The sequence below is a fragment of the Strix uralensis genome, chromosome 18 (assembly GCF_047716275.1).
Source record: "Strix uralensis isolate ZFMK-TIS-50842 chromosome 18, bStrUra1, whole genome shotgun sequence".
NCBI lineage: Eukaryota > Metazoa > Chordata > Aves > Strigiformes > Strigidae > Strix > Strix uralensis.
The window spans coordinates 541,295-556,342 of NC_133989.1; the positions used below are offsets into that span (position 1 = coordinate 541,295).

Genomic DNA, 15,048 nt, shown 5'->3' on the forward strand with positions numbered 1-15,048 from the left:
CCCGGCGCCATCTTTGGTGTGGCGCGGCGGCGGCCCGCCCCGGGGTGGGCACGGCCGGGGCTGACGTCCCCGGGGGGGCCGCGCCGACGGCGCTATTTCGGGCCGCGCAGCCTGTCATTGTGGCCCGCGGTGGCCGCTGCGGAGCCGCCCCGCCCGCCCGCCGCGGGCGGTTCCCGTCACGGGCGGGGCGAGGCCGCAGGCGGGCGCCACCAAAGGGCCTTTGAAGCGCGGCGGCGCCGGGGCGGAGGGGGCGGCCGGGCCCAGGGCGGGGGCAGCGCCTTGATGTGCCGGCGGCCCCGCGGGGTGCCCGCAGCGGGGCTGCCGCCGCCCGGCGGGGCCCAGCGGCCGCTCCCGGCCGACGCCTCGGCCCGCGGGCCGGCCCCTGGCAGCCGGCTGTCCGTGCGCCTGCTGACAGGATCCCTCTGGGGTCCCTCCGTACACGTCCCTTTAGTTGTGAACGTGGCCCCGGGGTCAGGTTTCGGGCGGGCGGTGGCCGTGTGCGGGGGGATGGTTGTGCAGGCGGGCGCCTGGCCGTGCCCCGCACCCGCTGGGCACTTTGCAGTGGAGCTGGGTGCTGGGCACAGGCGGGCGGCCGTGCCCCTCCGCCGGCCCTGGCGAACTGCTCCCTCGCCCCGAGCCGCTGCACGGCTGCCATCCCGCGTGGCCCGCTGGGGTGCTGCCCGGCCGTGCTCCCCAGTGTGGCTGGAGCCGGCCGCAGGGTCCACCTCGCGGTTTCCCCTGTGCCCACCATCGTCCCGGTGCCCCGGGCCACGCGCTCGCCGGGGCAGACGTGTCCCTGCTGCCCGTGGCACGGGGGCCCTGCGGGAGAGCATGGTGCTGGCGGGGCGGCGGGAGCGGTCTGTGTCCAGCACTGCGCGGGGAGGGAGGACATGGCGGTTACGGGGTCCTGCCTTCTGCCGGGCTGGGCCGCTTCTTGAAGGGGCTGCAGGAGCCTCCGCTCTCCCCTCACAGCCGGGGGGGGCTGCAACCCTGGCCCCTGGTCGCAGCCGCCCCTCTCCTGCCGCAGGCCCCTCACTGGGCAGCTGGTGCTGGCTCATGGCTGTCACCCCTGGCCACAGGGCCCCTTCCCACCCTTTGCCTCTGGAGCGTCCTCACTGCCCGGCTCTCCGCAGGGTTTTCTGTCTTCCTGAGCAGTGGCCCGGCCTGCTCGCTCTCCCAGATGTCGTGTCCTCTGCTCTGAGAGCAGCGGGGTCAGTGTAATGAGTTAATGCTGGCAAAGCAGTTCTGGAGGGATAAGTGCTGTGTAAGCACTAAGTCTCCCAAGTCTCCCTGCGTTCGGCGCACGAGCCCCGCACAGCCCGGCTCTGCTGCCCTGCAGCACAGATAATCGCCCGGGGCACAAAGTGCTGGCTCAGACCAACCCCCAGTTGCGTGGCCTGGGGGGGAGAGAGGACTCTGCAGAGGGACAGCACGAAGCTGTCCCTCCATCCTTGGCGTGAGGAGGCTCAAGCGACCAAAGGGGGTGGTAGGGGCAGCTGCCCCAGGCAGGGACTTGGGGGCCTGGGGGGGAACCCCCGGCCTGGGGAGCTGCCCGTCCTCTCTGTGACGGGCGCTTTGCAGGGACAGGATGGGGCAGGGTGGCAGCGTGGCTGCTGCTGGGACCACAGTGGCTGTGCCCCTCACGATGCTACGAGCCCCGGTGCCTGCCAGGCTGCTGGCAACAAGCTGGGCAAGTCCAGGCAGGGGCACATCCCGCAGAGCCCAAACTGCCTGGTTTGGGCCAGGGGCCTGGGCAGTGGCTGTTGGAGCAGCGCTGAGGAGCTGGCAGCCTCAGCAGCTTCTCTGCCTGGGGCTCACGTCACAGATGGGCACGAGCTGGGGCCACGGGGCCTGTGTGGGGCTTGGCCCTGGCTCAGACCCCACCAGGCAGGGCCGGAGCTGGCAGAGGGCAGCTGGGGAGGCTTGGCACTGGCGGAGGCTTTGTAATGCAGACTGGGGGGGGGGGCTGCCCCACCATGACGAACCCCTCGGACCCTGCTGGTGAGCGTGCCCCTCGCAGGGCCGAGCGCTGACAGGGAGGTCTGGGGACGTGGCGCGTGGCCATGCGTGCAGGACACGCGGGGAGCTGCGTTTGCGGAGGGGGAGGAAGGCTGCCTGCTCAGCCCGCAGCTGGGGCGTCTCAGCGACCCGCAGACTCTGCCTGTGCTGGCGGGCAGCCGGGGCTCAGCGTGTGGGGGACCTTCATCCTCCCCATCCCGCTGTCTCCTCCCAGCTGTGGGCTCACAAGGAGTGGCAGCTGGTGGGATATATAAAGGCAGGGGAACCTCAGCCGGCTCAGAAGAAACTCCTGGAGCTACTGGTGTTCTCCTTCCCTCCCTCCCTTCACGTGATTCAGCTTCCCCACAACAGGGGAGCCGAGGACAAGCCTCCGTAAGTACCCGAACTGGCCGGCATTGTGCAGGCGAACCCCGGCTCCGCGCATGGCCTCGGGGAAGGATGGCGGCTCTGGGCCCCGGGCAGGAGGGTCCCCCGTCCTCGCCGAGAAGTGGGGGGAAAATGGTGTGGGGGGAGCCCTGGACCATCTGGCAGTCTGGCAGGGAGCTCTCCCTGTTGCTGCTGGGTGGGGAGGGTCCAGCTCCCTCACAGCCCCGCGGGTGGGCAGGCAGCACGTCTCCGTGGGGCGGGGGGCTGCCCGGGGGGGCTGGGGGGCAGCGCCACAGGAGAGCGCTCCCTGCTCTGCGGGGTGCTGGGGCTCACACCTCGCCGGGCCGTTTTGGGAGCCGGGTGCGCTCAGGGCAGGGTGGGACGCTGCTGGGGCCGGCAGAAGCTGAGGGGAGTGAGAGTTCCCAGGAGACGTGGGACCCTGAGGGCCCCGCAGGCCCCGTGCGGGGGGTGCTTGTGTGCAGCACCCTCGGGTGGGGGCTGTGCCGCTCGTGGGCTGCAGGCGATGGGGACCTGGGCGGCATCAGGGGGTTTTGGGGTGTGGGGAGCAGCAGAGCTGTGGGCTGTTCCTCAGGGCCCTCCCCTGCCCCGGGGCTGTGAGCAGTTTGGGCAGCAGCCGCCGCCCTCCCAGGGTGGCCGAGGGTCCCCCGTGAGCCCCTCCGGGCCAGCCCCTGCTGACCCCGCTCTCTGCCTCCAGGTGCGAGATGGCTGCCGGCAGCTGCCTCCTCCTCCTCCTCCTGCCCTGGCTGGTCACCTCCTCGCACAGCCCACCCGGCTGCAAGATCCGGATTACCTCCAAGGGGCTGGACCTGGGTAAGGGGCCGGGCGGGACCCTGCTCCCGGGGCCTGGGTAAGAGGCAGGTTGGGACGCTGCTCCTGGGTAAGGCTGTGGGCTGGGACCCTGCCTGTGCTGCCCGCACGTGGGGGGATGCTGCCAGGAGGGCGGCTGGGGCCAGCCCAGGGTCGCTTTGCTTTGCAGTGAAGCAGGAGGGGCTGCGCTTCGTGGAGCAGGAGCTGCAGAACATCACAGTGTCAGACCTGCACGGGAAGGAGGGGCAGTTCCACTACAACATCAGCCAGTGAGTGCTGCTGCCCCGCTCCCCGCGCGCGTGGCTCCCTGCGTCCATCCGTCTGTCTGACCCTCTCTGTCCCCTCCCCTGCAGGGTCAAGGTGATGGACCTGCAGCTGGCGTTTTCTGACCTGCATTTCCAGCCTCAGCAGCATCTCGTCTTCAACATCAGCAATGCCTCCATCAGCCTGCGTTTCCGGAGGCAGCTGCTCTACTGGTTCTTGTGAGCTGCCTCCCGCTGCCCCAGGCCCCAGCCTACCCTCAGCTGGGCCACGGCCACTGCTCGGCTGGATGCTGTGGGTGCCCTGCCCTGCGGCTGTAGGAGCTGTGTGCTCCTCTCATCCTCTTTCCCCACTTCCAGCTACGACATCGGGTCCATCAATGCCTCTGCGGATGGTGTCCACATCCACACGGTGCTGCGGCTGGCCAAGGACGAGGCCGGGCGCCTGAAGATCTCCAACATCACCTGCAATGCCTCCATCGCCAGAATGCACGCAGGCTTCTCGGGCACGCTCAGGTACCCCCGGCCCCACCGCCGAGCCCCAGCCCTCCACCAGACCACATCTGCCCATCCACGGCTCCCCGACCCTGCTTTCTGCACCTGTGGGCCCTCGGGGGTGGAGGGACAGAGCTGGGGCCGCAGGGGAAGGCAGGCAGCCACGGAGCGGCTGTTGTGTCCTACAGGAAGGTCTACGAGTTCCTGAGCACCTTCATCGTCACTGGGATGCGCTTCCTCCTCAGCCAGCAGGTACAGCTGAGCGTGGGCAGTTGGGGGACCTGGGGGAGCCCAGCCTTGCCCTGGCCCACAGCAGGAGCTGGGTCCTCACCTGGACCCGGGAGTGGTTCCCCTCCTCACCCAGCCCCTTGCCTTTCAGATCTGCCCCTCCCTGGAGCACGCCAGCCTGGTGCTGCTGAACTCCGTGCTGGACACGGTGCCAGGTGAGTGGTGCCCGGGGGAAGGGGCCGGACCCTGCTCAGCGTGGGGAGGGCAGAGCTGGGCAGCGATGGGCCGGACAGCCCCCGGCGTGGTCATGGCCACACACCTTCCCTGGCAGTGAGGAACTATGTGGATGAACACATCGGGATTGACTACTCCCTCCTGCGGGACCCGGCCATCTCCGCGGACACCCTCGACCTAGACTTCAAGGTGAGCTCCAGCTCCAGCCCTGCCAACCCTCCCGCCATCCCTGGGGGGGCGGCCGTGCCGGCTGGGCCCCACGGGGCGAGCAGGGCGAGCTGCGCTACGGCTGCAGAAACGGGTCCTGCTCTTGGCCCAGGGCGTGTTCTTCCCCCGCACGAGGGAGAACCAGGAGCTGGAGAACCATGCGGTGGAGCCGGTGATCAAGGAGACCGAGCGCATGGTCTACGTTGCCTTCTCCGAGTACTTCTTCGACTCGGCCATGCACGCATACTTCCAGGCGGGCGTGCTGGCCATAGAGCTCGAGGGGGAGAAGGTGAGTGGGGGCTGCTGCCAGGCGGGAGGGACGGAGGGCAGAGGAGGTGCCATCGAGGGAGCAGCTCTGCTGGGATCAACAGCAACCGCTCGCTTACCCTCGGGTGGTTTCTCCTCCCTGCAGGTGCCCAAGGACCTGGAGGTTTTGCTGAGAGCCACCTTCTTCGGGACCATCTTCATGCTGGTGAGAGGAGCAGCGAGGGGGGGATGGGAGCCCCGGGGGAGCCCCTGGGGCAGAGCGTGGCCCTGCCCGGCTCCAGCCTCCGGCTCACCGGCCCTCCTCAGAGCCCGGCCGTGGACGCGCCCCTGCGGCTGGTGCTGCAGGTGTCGGCTCCCCCGCGCTGCATCATCAAACCCTCGGGCACCTCCGTCTCCGTCTCTGCCTTCCTCAACATCTCGCTGGTGCCGCCGGGCCGCCCCGCCGTCCAGCTCTCCAGCGTGGCCATGGTGAGGGGGGGCTGCGCGGGGAGCAGCGTTTCCCACCCCACGCGGGAAGGCGCTGGTGTCCCCGGAGCTGGAGCAGCCCGGCCGGGCCAGCTGCCTGCCACGGTGGGCACAGCTGGGCTGCGCCTCAGCCCTCGCTCTCCCTAGGAAACCAAGCTGAGCGCCAGGGTGTTTCTGCAGGGGAAGGCGCTGCGCGTGCAGCTGGACCTGCGACGGTACGGCCCGTGGTGGGGGGGCTGGGGGGCAGGTCCCCCCCTCCGCGCTCCGCTCACGGCCACTTCCTCCCCTCCGCAGGTTTCGTATCTACTCCAAGCAGTCTGCGCTGGAGTCGCTAGCGGTGAGCGGCCCCGTGCCAGCCTGGGGGGGTTCCGGCCTCCCCTGCCAGCCCCCAGCCATGGCTCGGGGGGGACTGTGCAGTGCAGGACCCCCCTTTAGCCTGCCCGGTGCTGGTGCCGCTGTGCTCACCCCAGCTCCTCTCCCCAGCTGTTCTCACTCCAGGGCCCACTGAAGACGCTGCTGCAGCTGACGATCATGCCCCTCATTAACGGTAGGATCACGGTCCTCATCACCAGCAGAATCATGCCCCTCATTAACGGTGGGCACCGCCGGGCTTCACTGCCTCTCTCCCTCCCCGCAGAGCGCACTAAAAAGGGGGTGCAGATCCCGCTGCCGGAGGGCATGGACTTCACCAGGGAGGTGGTCACCAACCACGCGGTATGTGGCGGGACAGGGACAGGCCCTGGGGGCACAGGGACTGTGTCCTGCTGGGGTGCAGCCACCCCCGCCTTGCGCTGACCCTCCTCCTCCTCTTCCTCGCAGGGATTCCTGACAGTGGGAGCTGATCTCCACTTCTCCAAGGGGCTGCGGGAGGTGATTGAGAAATACCGCCCAGGCCCTACGGCCCCTGCCTACCCCAGCCCGTGGCCCGCTGAGCCCAGCGCAGACCCCCACCCGCTCTAGCTCTTCTCCTCGCCCGCTCCTTCACCTCGCACCGAGGGCAGATCCTGGGCTGGACCCGGAGACTGGAGGTAGGAAGCAGCTTCCCCGGTGCGTCCTGCAGCGCCCGTGCCCTGGGGGGTAGCAGCAAGGCGGAGACGGTGGCTCTGGGAAGCCCTGCTGCGCCCCTTCTCCTTACACAAATAAACCGCTCGACGCCAACCCGCGTGGCCTCGTCGCTTGGAGGCTGGAACCACACAGGACTGCACATGGGGAGGGGGGGGAAGGAGGCGACAGGCCCTCGGGAGGCAGCTGCGGCTCAGAGCTGCTGCTCTTCCCAGCTCAACGGGGCTGTTCCCAGGCCCTGGGGACCCCCCGCAGCAAGGGGGCTGCAGGCCCTGGCTCCCCAGCACCACGCGTGGGCACTCGCCTCCACTGGATCCTGGGCGCGTGGTGGGAAGCAAAGGGGGGGGAGAGCGGAGTGGTGGGGGGAGCTGGGCAATGAGGGGCAGAACCGCCTTGTTCAGAGAGTTTATTGCGAGTTCCCAGGCAGTGAGGGGTGGCGGGGTTGTCTTTGTCTCCACGGTGAAGCCTCCTTCGCCGGGATTGGACAGGGGAGCAGCGGGAAGGGGGCGGGAAGCCCCTGGAGCAGCACCCCGCTGCCCGCAGCCCCCCGAGAGCCGCGCTTTCCTCCTGGGGGGCAGCCGCCGCGGGCCCTGCCCAGGCTGCATGTGTGTGGGGGCCACGGGGGAGTGGTTGGGGCCCATTCCCTGCCCAGAGGGAAGCAGCTGCCGCCCCGGACAGCGAGGGGGCGAGACAAGAAGCCACAAGCGAGGAGACAGCTGTGGTGGGGGCACGACGCCTCACCCAGCAAGGGGGGAGCCCCCGGGGCTCCCCGTCCCCCCCCACCGCTGCCGTGTGCCACGTCCAGCCGGCTGCCGTCCCGCGGGCTGGGGGGAGCCCCCCTGGCCGCAGGGTGACCCGTTTCATGGTGCTGGAGCCGGGGCGCAGCCGAGCTGCGGTGAGGAGGGGCTGCGCGGGAGGAGCCGGGCACGAGGGCAGCTGGGGCGCCCGGCGCTGCCCCCCCAGCTCCTAATAGGGCTCGTTCTTAATGAAGTGGCTGAACATGGTGAAGGCGGCGAGCGGCCGGTCCGTGGGCACCATGTGCCCGGCTCCCTGCAGACAACGGGGGCGGCGGGTCAGGGCTGGCTGTGGAGCTGCCCAGCACCGCGGCACCGCTGTCCGGCGCGCCCGCCCACAGCTGGTAGCCCCGGCCCCACGGCCCTACCTTGACAGTGAGGAAGGCGATGTTGGTGAACTCCTTCACGAAACCCCCGATCTGGTTCTCGCCTCCTTCGGTGTAGAGCCAGGGCCGGCGAGCGACCTGCACCTGGGACCAGCACAGCGCCCTCAGCGCTGCGCTCCCGCCGCGGCCAGCCCCGGCACGTGGCTGGTGGCCATCCTGGCCCAGGCCCTGCACTGCCCATTTACCTTCTGGCACAGGGAGTCCACGAACCACTGGTCCCCGAGGAAGTTGCAGGCCATGTCAACGTCCCCATTGTACACCAGGATCCGATATTTCTGCAGAGCAGACGCAGCGTGAGAGTTTCGCGGGGCAGGAGGCCGGTTTGGCCGAGCCGGTCCCAGGGCCTGGGGGGCTCCCCCCAACACGCACCGTGGCCCCGAGCAGCTTCAGGTACTGGTCGTTCATCTGCATGAACAGGCGCTTGTAGCCGCGGTTGACCTCGAAGCTGCGGAGGAAGCGCTGGTGTCAGGCGGGCGCTGGCGGCCGCCCCTGGCCCCGACCGTCCCCCACGGCCGCAGCTCGCTCACCTGCACACCTGCCACTCGGCGGCAGCGGGGGAGATGTGGAGAGCCCTCCGCACCCCCGGGGAGTTCAGGTACATGCTCAGGGCTGTGGAGTTGGTGCAGGGAGGGTCCATCCGGACCCTCTTCCGAGCTACCGGCATCCGGAGCAGGTTCTGGGGGAGAATTGGGAGAGTCCCTGCCACAGCAGCACCCAGTGCCGCCGCTCCCTGCCTGTGGGCAGCGTCGAGGACACTCGCGGCCCAGCAGCCCGGGCTCACCTGCCGCCAGGAGAACCTCAGCGGCATCCGGATGAAGGAGTTGCCCAGGTCGTGCGTGACGAGATATTCACCATCGTACCTGCAGCCGGAGCGAGCGCGGGGATGGGCTGAAAGCGCTGGAGGAACAAGGGCTCGGGGCCCTCCCCGGGGGGGTCCTCGGCAGCGGCCAGACACAGCCCCCCCGTCCCAGTGGGAGCCACGTCCCTCCGCCAGCCAGGACCCTGCGCCCCAGCGCAGCCGCTGCCCCGAGACCCCTTTTCCCTGGGGCCACTCTCACCTCAGGCTCCCAGGGACGCCACCATCACACGGTGCGTAGAGGTTGTAGATGTTGAGGCCGGACTCCTCTACGATCTGAATCATCTCCTCCATCTGCAATGAGCCGCAGGAAGGGTTTGGGACTCAGCAGGACGCTCGAGGGGCCATGGGCCCATCCGGAGGCAGGCGGGCGCTGCTCGCAGACAGCGGTGCTGGGCACGTGCTCGGGGGCTCCATCACCCCTCACCTTGAGCGTGCAGTTCAGGTTGGAGCTGTCGTGGAAGTTGCACTTGCCCTGGGAGCAGCAGAAGGCCTGCAAGTCCTTCCACAGCCTGTGGGCGGGGACGGGGGACTTGGACCACGCAGCCCAGACAGCGACACCGGCACAAAGCCGGCAGCCGTGGCCCAGCACCCCACAAACAAATGCACCCACATGAGCTGCCCCGGGTGAGGGGCCACCTCCACAGCCCAGCTGCTGGCCCATGTCAGGCTGGGATCTCCCCTCATCCCACACGCCACGGACTCCCACCCCGGGCCGTGCCCCCGTCCTGCTCGCACAGGGACGGCGCGTCTGGCGGCAGCGCTCCCCCTCCTCTTACTCGGTCCCCAGCAGCCCGTGGTAGTAGGCGAAGTAAACCAGGGAGTTGTCGTTGATCTCGTAGGATGAGAGGCCGTTTCCCACAGCGATTCCCTGCGAGGCAAGAAGAAAAACAGCTCTGTTGTATTGCAGCTCCCCACCGGGCAGCGGCAGGAAGCAGATGTGGCGCTGTTTACTCTGCAGCAGGAACAGGAAGGGTCGGGGGCGCCTGAGAACGCTCCCCTCGTCCCGCGGCACGGACGGACACGTCTGCCGGCAGCCGCTGCCAGCAGAGGATGAAAGGCCCCAGGGCCAGACCCGCCCTGTGGCCCGTCACCCCCCAGCACCACGCCGAGCCCCGCACCCGGCCACGCACCTTCAGGTTGAGGCTGGGGTCCTGCATCACCCACTCGGCCAGCGTGGGGATGTAGATCCCCCCGTAGCTCTCCCCCGTGAGGAAGAGATCGTTCTTGGAGTACTCGGGGAAGAGCCGGAGGAAATCCTTCAGCGCCAGATAGTTGTTGTGAGCGACCTGTGGGCAGGAGGGGCCGGGGGTCAGGCAGTGAGGCAGGAGGAGGCGGGTCCCCCCCAGCAGCCTGGGTCACTCGCCTCGGTGTCATTTGTGGCGTATTTCTTGTCCTCGGAGTACGAGAAGCCGACACCAGCGGGAGACTCCAGGTAGAGCACGTTGGCAATCTGGGGGGACGGCAGAGGAGCTGGAGATCAGGGGAGACCCCCCCATCCCCTCCCATCCCGGCTCGGCGAGGCGGGGGGCTGCGCTCTGCGGAGAGGGAGGGCAAGAGGAACCCTGAGCCGGTTCCCCGGGGCCGTGGGGGGCCGCGCCCGTACCTTGTTCCAGGCATAGTCGTTGTACTTCAGCGTGATGCCGTCGGGCTGGATCTGGGGAAGCAGAAGGCAGCGACCGGTGGGCACGGCCGGGCTGGCCCCAATGGGACGGCTCACGCCCTGCAACCCTGAGCCCCGGGGCGGCTGCGGCTACTGACCAGGAAGGGGCCGTGCTCCTTCAGGAAACCCTCCATGGAGCTGCAGCCGGGGCCGCCGTTCAGCCACAGCACCAAGGGGCTGCTCTGGGGGTTGCTCTGGGCCTCCACAAACCTGCGGACACACGGCCGTCAGGGCCCGGCAGCCGCTCGAGCCCCCTCCCGGCCCTGGTCCCCCCTCGCGGCCCCGGCCCCACCTACCAGTAGTGCAGGTGCTTGCCCGGCCCGGCGCACAGGTAGCCCGAGAAGTGCCGGAAGGCGGGCTGCTTGCCCAGCCCGGGCAGGAAGGTCACTTCGTGGCCCGTCGGGGCGGCCCAGCCCAGCCCCAGCAGCATCGCGCACAGCAGCACCAGCCCCATCTGCGGGGGGGAGCGGGAGGGGAGGTCGGGGCGCTGTCGGCCTGGAACGACCGCGAACGCCGCGGCTGCCCCGGGGCCGGCCCCGCGCCCCGCTCCCCTGGGGCCGGTCCCGCCCAGTGTCCCCCCCCCGGCTCCGCTCCCCCGGGGCCGGTCCCGCCCGGTGTCCCCCCCCCGGCTCCGCTCCCCCGGGGCCGGTCCCGCCCGGTGTCCCCCCGCCCCCGGCTCTGCTCCCCCGGGGCCGGTCCCGCCCGGTGTCCACCCCCCGGCTCCGCTCCCCCGGGGCCGGTCCTGCCCGGTGTCCCCCCCCCGGCTGACCCCAGCCGCTCCCGGCGCGGCTCTCGCAGGCGCCGACCCCGGCGGGCACATGACACCCGCCCATATGACCGCGGTGATCACGTGAGTGGGGCGGGGCCTGGCGGCGGCCAATCAGCACCCCGGGGGCGGCCGGACCCTGCCCCGCTCCCGAGGCCGCACGTGGGAGCGGCCCCGGCCCCGCGGCTCGCGGGGGCGGGGGGGGTGTCCCGGGGGGAGCACAGGCCCGGGGTGGGGGGGCGGGGGAGCCGGCCCGGGGAGAGCCCTCAGCCCCCACGGCAGCGAGGGGGGACGGGGGGTCGGTGCCTGATGGGCACAGCCAGGCACTGCCAGGGACCACCGGGCACCACCGGGCACCGCCGGGCACCGCCAGGGGCCGCTGGGCACCGCCAGGCCGGTTGGGGTCCCCTCCCGCCCCCGCCGCGGCACTAGGACCCCTCCGAGCCGTCCCTGCCCCGCGGGGCTGTCACCGCCTCGCAGCAGCTGGGACGGGGACGGTTAAAAATAGCCGCGGCGGCGATGGCTGCCCGGTGCCGCTTCGCCGCGCGCTTCCACCACGTCCACGGCGCCAACGTCCGGCTGGACGCCTCGCGCACGCGGGCCACGCGCGTGGAGAGCTTCGCCAACGGGCTCTGCTTCAGCCAGGAGCCGCTGGCGCCCGGGCAGATCTTCCTGGTGGAGATCGAGGAGAAGGAGCTGGGCTGGTGCGGGCACCTGCGCGTGGGGCTGACGGCCCACGACCCCCAGAGCCTGGAGGTGGTGCCCGAGTACTCGCTGCCGGACCTGGTCAACATGGGGGACACCTGGGTGTTCGCCATCACGCGGAGCCACAACCGCGTCACAGTGGACGGGGAGGAGGCGCCGGCGTGGAGCCCCTCCGGGGATCCCTTCCTGCTGATCGAGCGGGTGTGGATCCCCCGCGACACGCTGGTGGGGCGCAGCCGGCCCGGGCGCTACAGCCACATCCTGGACGACCTCTACAAGATGAACGTGCTGCCCGCCACCGCCCGGCGCAGCCGCATCGGTGTGCTGTACGCCCCGCAGCCCGACGGCACCGCCGACATGCACATCGTCATCAACGGCGAGGACATGGGGCCCAGCGCCAGGCGCCTGCCCGCCGCCCGCCCGCTCTACGCCGTCGTCGACGTCTTTGCCTCCACCAAGACCGTCCGGGTCATCCCGGTGGAATACGGCTGTAGGTACCCGTCCCCTCCCTGGGGCACGTTCTGCACGGGCCAGGAGCCGGGGGGGGCTCCGGCAGGGTCACCCCAAAGTCCCCAACGGTGGGAGTGTCAGCGCGTGCCATGGGCAGAGGGACAGGGGGCAGCGGGCACAGGAGAGCCCTGGCGGAGCACGGGCGAGACCCCCTGGGCAGCGTCTGCTGAAAGGTCTGCCGGGGGAGGCCGGGGAGAGCCCAGCCTGGACACCCCTCGCAAACAGAGCGATGGCAGGGGGTGTTCTGGGCTGCCCCAGAGCAGGGGCTGCGGGACGGCGGAGCTGAGCCCCCCTGGCAGTGCCACACTCAGCCCTGGCCAGAGGGACACCCCTGACCGGAGCTGCTTCCTGGGGGCTGGGGAGCCCCTGCCCACCCCCGCCGTGCCCACCCCCGCCCCGCGGCAGCCCGGAGCCGCAGCAACGTCCTGCCCGGGCATCAAAACATCCGGCTGCGCCCGCCGCCCACCCCGGCAGCCACCCCGTGCCCGGCCACGAGGCGCCCCGGGCAGACACCCCGTGATGCCGTCGGCGATTGGGCCATACCTGGCATCCCTCAGCCGGCTGGGGAGGGGCTGGGAAAGCTGGTGCTGGTCACTGAGGAGTCAGGCTAATTAGTGTTAATTAGCAGCATACTGGAAAAATCAGCAGATGCTGATTAGGTGAGGGACGGGAGAGCTGGCGCCTGGGTGCCAGCTGCCCCTGGCCACCCCCCGCTTCTCGCTGGTGCAAAGTTCAGCCGCTTCTGTTTCAAGGCTAAAATCTGGGATTTCCAAGGATCTGGGAAATTCAAGGCTGAAATCCGGGGTTCTCCCTGCCAGCTGCCGCGAGCCGCATTATCCAAGCAGGGAGGTTAAACATGCCCGGCCGCTGCAACCCCCCGCCCCGGGACTGCGTGTCAGGAGGCCACTGAGCCCCTTGGAGGGCCCAGCCCCGACCCCGGCTGCTCGCGAGGGACTCGCGTGGGGAGCACGTACCTCGAGGAGAGCTGCCCCCCTCCCCGCCGTGGGTCCCCACGAGCGCTGCGGCTGGCACGGGCACCGCCACGGAGGCACAATCTGGGTTCCTCCCCTCCACCAAGATTTCAGCAGCTCCGGTTTCTGCAACACTTCCGCAGGGCTTAAAAATCCACCTCAGCGTGGTTCCGTCCCCAGCCGGGGTCCGGCTGGTGAAGTGAAACCCAGGAGCAAGCGGCTGAGCAACATGTGATGCGGTGCCGGAGAGGCCGAGGTGCCGATAAGCACCGCGGCCACCCAAGAACGGCACGAGGCCGGGAGCCAGCTGGGCCCGGCGTGGCTGGGCTCTGCTCTGCCAGGCACCAGCCCCCCAGCTGGAGAGGCGAAACGACCGGGTCTGAGCGCGATGCCCTGGGCTGCTCTCCTCAGGTTTGGCTCTCGGAGGCTGCAGATGAACCGAGGCCCACGGGCTGCGCCGGAGTCTGGGCCACAGCTAATTGCACCAGCGCTGCCGGGCCACACAGGGCTCGGGCAAGAGGAATCCCCCAGGGCGCGTGTCACAGGAGCGGGAACAGGGCAGAGCCCGCGCACGGCCACGGGAACGGCTCACGAGAGGGTGGCCTCAAAGGCATCACGGGAGCCGTCCCCGCAGCCCCGGCCTGGAGCGGACCAAGGGAGTGGGATGAAAGGAAAGCGCAGCATGGGGATGTGAGACCCTGGAGAGCTGCTCAGCAGCCCCCAGAGAAAACAAAGGCAAACCAGCCACGGTAAGGCACAGCTCGGGCACCGCCCGCCCGCCTGCCTCCAAGTAACGGGGGGAGGTTCACTGCCCACGGCCCCGCGCTGGCACCAGCTCTCCCGTGCAGCCGGGGCAGACGGTGCCTGCTCCTGCTGGAGAGCAAGCCCCAAAACACAGACCATCGGGGCCCGTCTCCCCCAGAGCCCTCTGCTCTCAGCCTCGCCGGCGACTCGGCAGCTCAGTGGCTTCTTTCTGTTCTCCCCCAGTTCCCTCCCTGCAGACGCTCTGCCGGCTCGTCATCCAGAAGCACATCGTCCACCGCCTGGCCATCGATGGCCTGGACCTGCCCCCGCCGCTGAAGAGCTTCTGCCAACACGAGTGAGGCATCAGGGCGCTGCCCCAGCCACCCCCCGTGCCGACAGCCCCACCGGCGGGTGGGATCCCTGCCCCCGGCTGCCCCCTCGCCACGACAGCGTGAGCAGCGTGGTGGCGGGACCCCCCTCGGCGCAGGTGGCTGCGGGTCAGAGTGAGCAATAAAGCACTTCCAGCCAACAAGCGAGCGCGCTGCGGGGGTGCCGGCCCACGGAGCAGCAAGCGTTGGTTCCCGCGTGGCGAGGGGCCCGCAGCGGGAGGCTGGTGGGGCCGGGCTGGGCCCCGCAGCCCCCACAGAGCCCCACGGCACAAGGCTTCGACAGGAGCCTGGAGCCAGGCCCGTCCTTGACGGGGCACGGCCAGTGCTGGCGGCTGGCGTGCTGCCCGGCTGCTGTCTGGGGGAAGAAGCTGCGGCTTTGGGTTTTTTTTAGTCACCGGCTGAAGGGACTTTCTTCCCCTTCCACATCAGGGCGTTGGTGGGGGTTCTTCAGGGGAGCTGCCTTCCAGTGCAGTGGGAAAAGCCCTGCCAAAGGAGGGCTTGGGGGGCTGGGACCTCCCCTGCGCTCCAGCAGCCTCCCCCGCCCCCCCCCCCGCAAGCCTGTGAGCACAGCCCTCACCGGGCTCGGGACCCCTCGGTGGCCCCGGAGCGAAGCCGGGACCGCCCAGGTGGATCAGAGCACAGGCTGGGCCGGGTGGAGCGTGGGAGGGCACAGCCTGACGCTCACGCAGAGGGTAAATTACAGCCGGGTACTTGTCCTGGCCAGGCAGTTTCACTCTTGGGAAAGATGTTTACCCCGAGCGCAGGGATGAGTTATTTCCTGTGCTCCCCACGGAGAGGGGGACAGGGTGGAGGGAAACCCGCAGTGCCCAGGG

The 15,048-nt window shown here is 70.0% G+C and overlaps 3 protein-coding genes across 5 annotated transcripts; 2 read left to right on the forward strand and 1 right to left on the reverse strand.

Annotated features, from left to right (window-relative positions):
- Positions 1–2,264: 2,264 nt before the first annotated feature.
- On the forward strand, positions 2,265–6,527 carry PLTP (phospholipid transfer protein). Its single transcript, XM_074888475.1, has 16 exons — positions 2,265–2,391; positions 3,101–3,216; positions 3,383–3,482; positions 3,567–3,695; positions 3,834–3,989; positions 4,157–4,220; positions 4,348–4,411; positions 4,528–4,619; positions 4,750–4,926; positions 5,050–5,109; positions 5,211–5,372; positions 5,517–5,584; positions 5,664–5,706; positions 5,853–5,916; positions 6,007–6,083; positions 6,189–6,527. The coding sequence occupies exons 2-16, from the start codon at positions 3,108–3,110 to the stop codon at positions 6,327–6,329; spliced, it is 1,506 nt and encodes a 501-aa protein (XP_074744576.1). The 5' UTR covers positions 2,265–2,391; positions 3,101–3,107; the 3' UTR covers positions 6,330–6,527.
- Positions 6,528–6,822: 295 nt separating this feature from the next.
- On the reverse strand, positions 6,823–10,978 carry CTSA (cathepsin A). The gene is given in 16 exon segments (XM_074888326.1): positions 6,823–7,481; positions 7,594–7,695; positions 7,797–7,886; positions 7,981–8,056; positions 8,139–8,287; positions 8,393–8,471; positions 8,670–8,761; positions 8,895–8,979; positions 9,247–9,338; positions 9,601–9,756; positions 9,834–9,920; positions 10,074–10,124; positions 10,229–10,340; positions 10,427–10,584; positions 10,900–10,932; positions 10,934–10,978. Coding segments are annotated over 16 exon segments (1,476 nt in total). The 5' UTR covers positions 10,964–10,978; the 3' UTR covers positions 6,823–7,397.
- Positions 10,979–11,123: 145 nt separating this feature from the next.
- Positions 11,124–14,358, forward strand: NEURL2 (neuralized E3 ubiquitin protein ligase 2). 3 transcript variants are annotated; one of them, XM_074888327.1, is made up of 2 exons: positions 11,124–12,095; positions 14,070–14,358. In XM_074888327.1, the coding sequence occupies exons 1-2, from the start codon at positions 11,416–11,418 to the stop codon at positions 14,338–14,340; spliced, it is 951 nt and encodes a 316-aa protein (XP_074744428.1). In that variant the 5' UTR covers positions 11,124–11,415; the 3' UTR covers positions 14,341–14,358. The 3 variants fall into 3 exon arrangements, with proteins under 3 accessions (XP_074744428.1, XP_074744429.1, XP_074744430.1); XM_074888328.1 differs by having other exon boundaries at positions 11,124–12,091; XM_074888329.1 differs by lacking the exon at positions 11,124–12,095 and adding an exon at positions 13,092–13,831.
- The last annotated feature ends 690 nt before the right edge of the window (positions 14,359–15,048 follow it).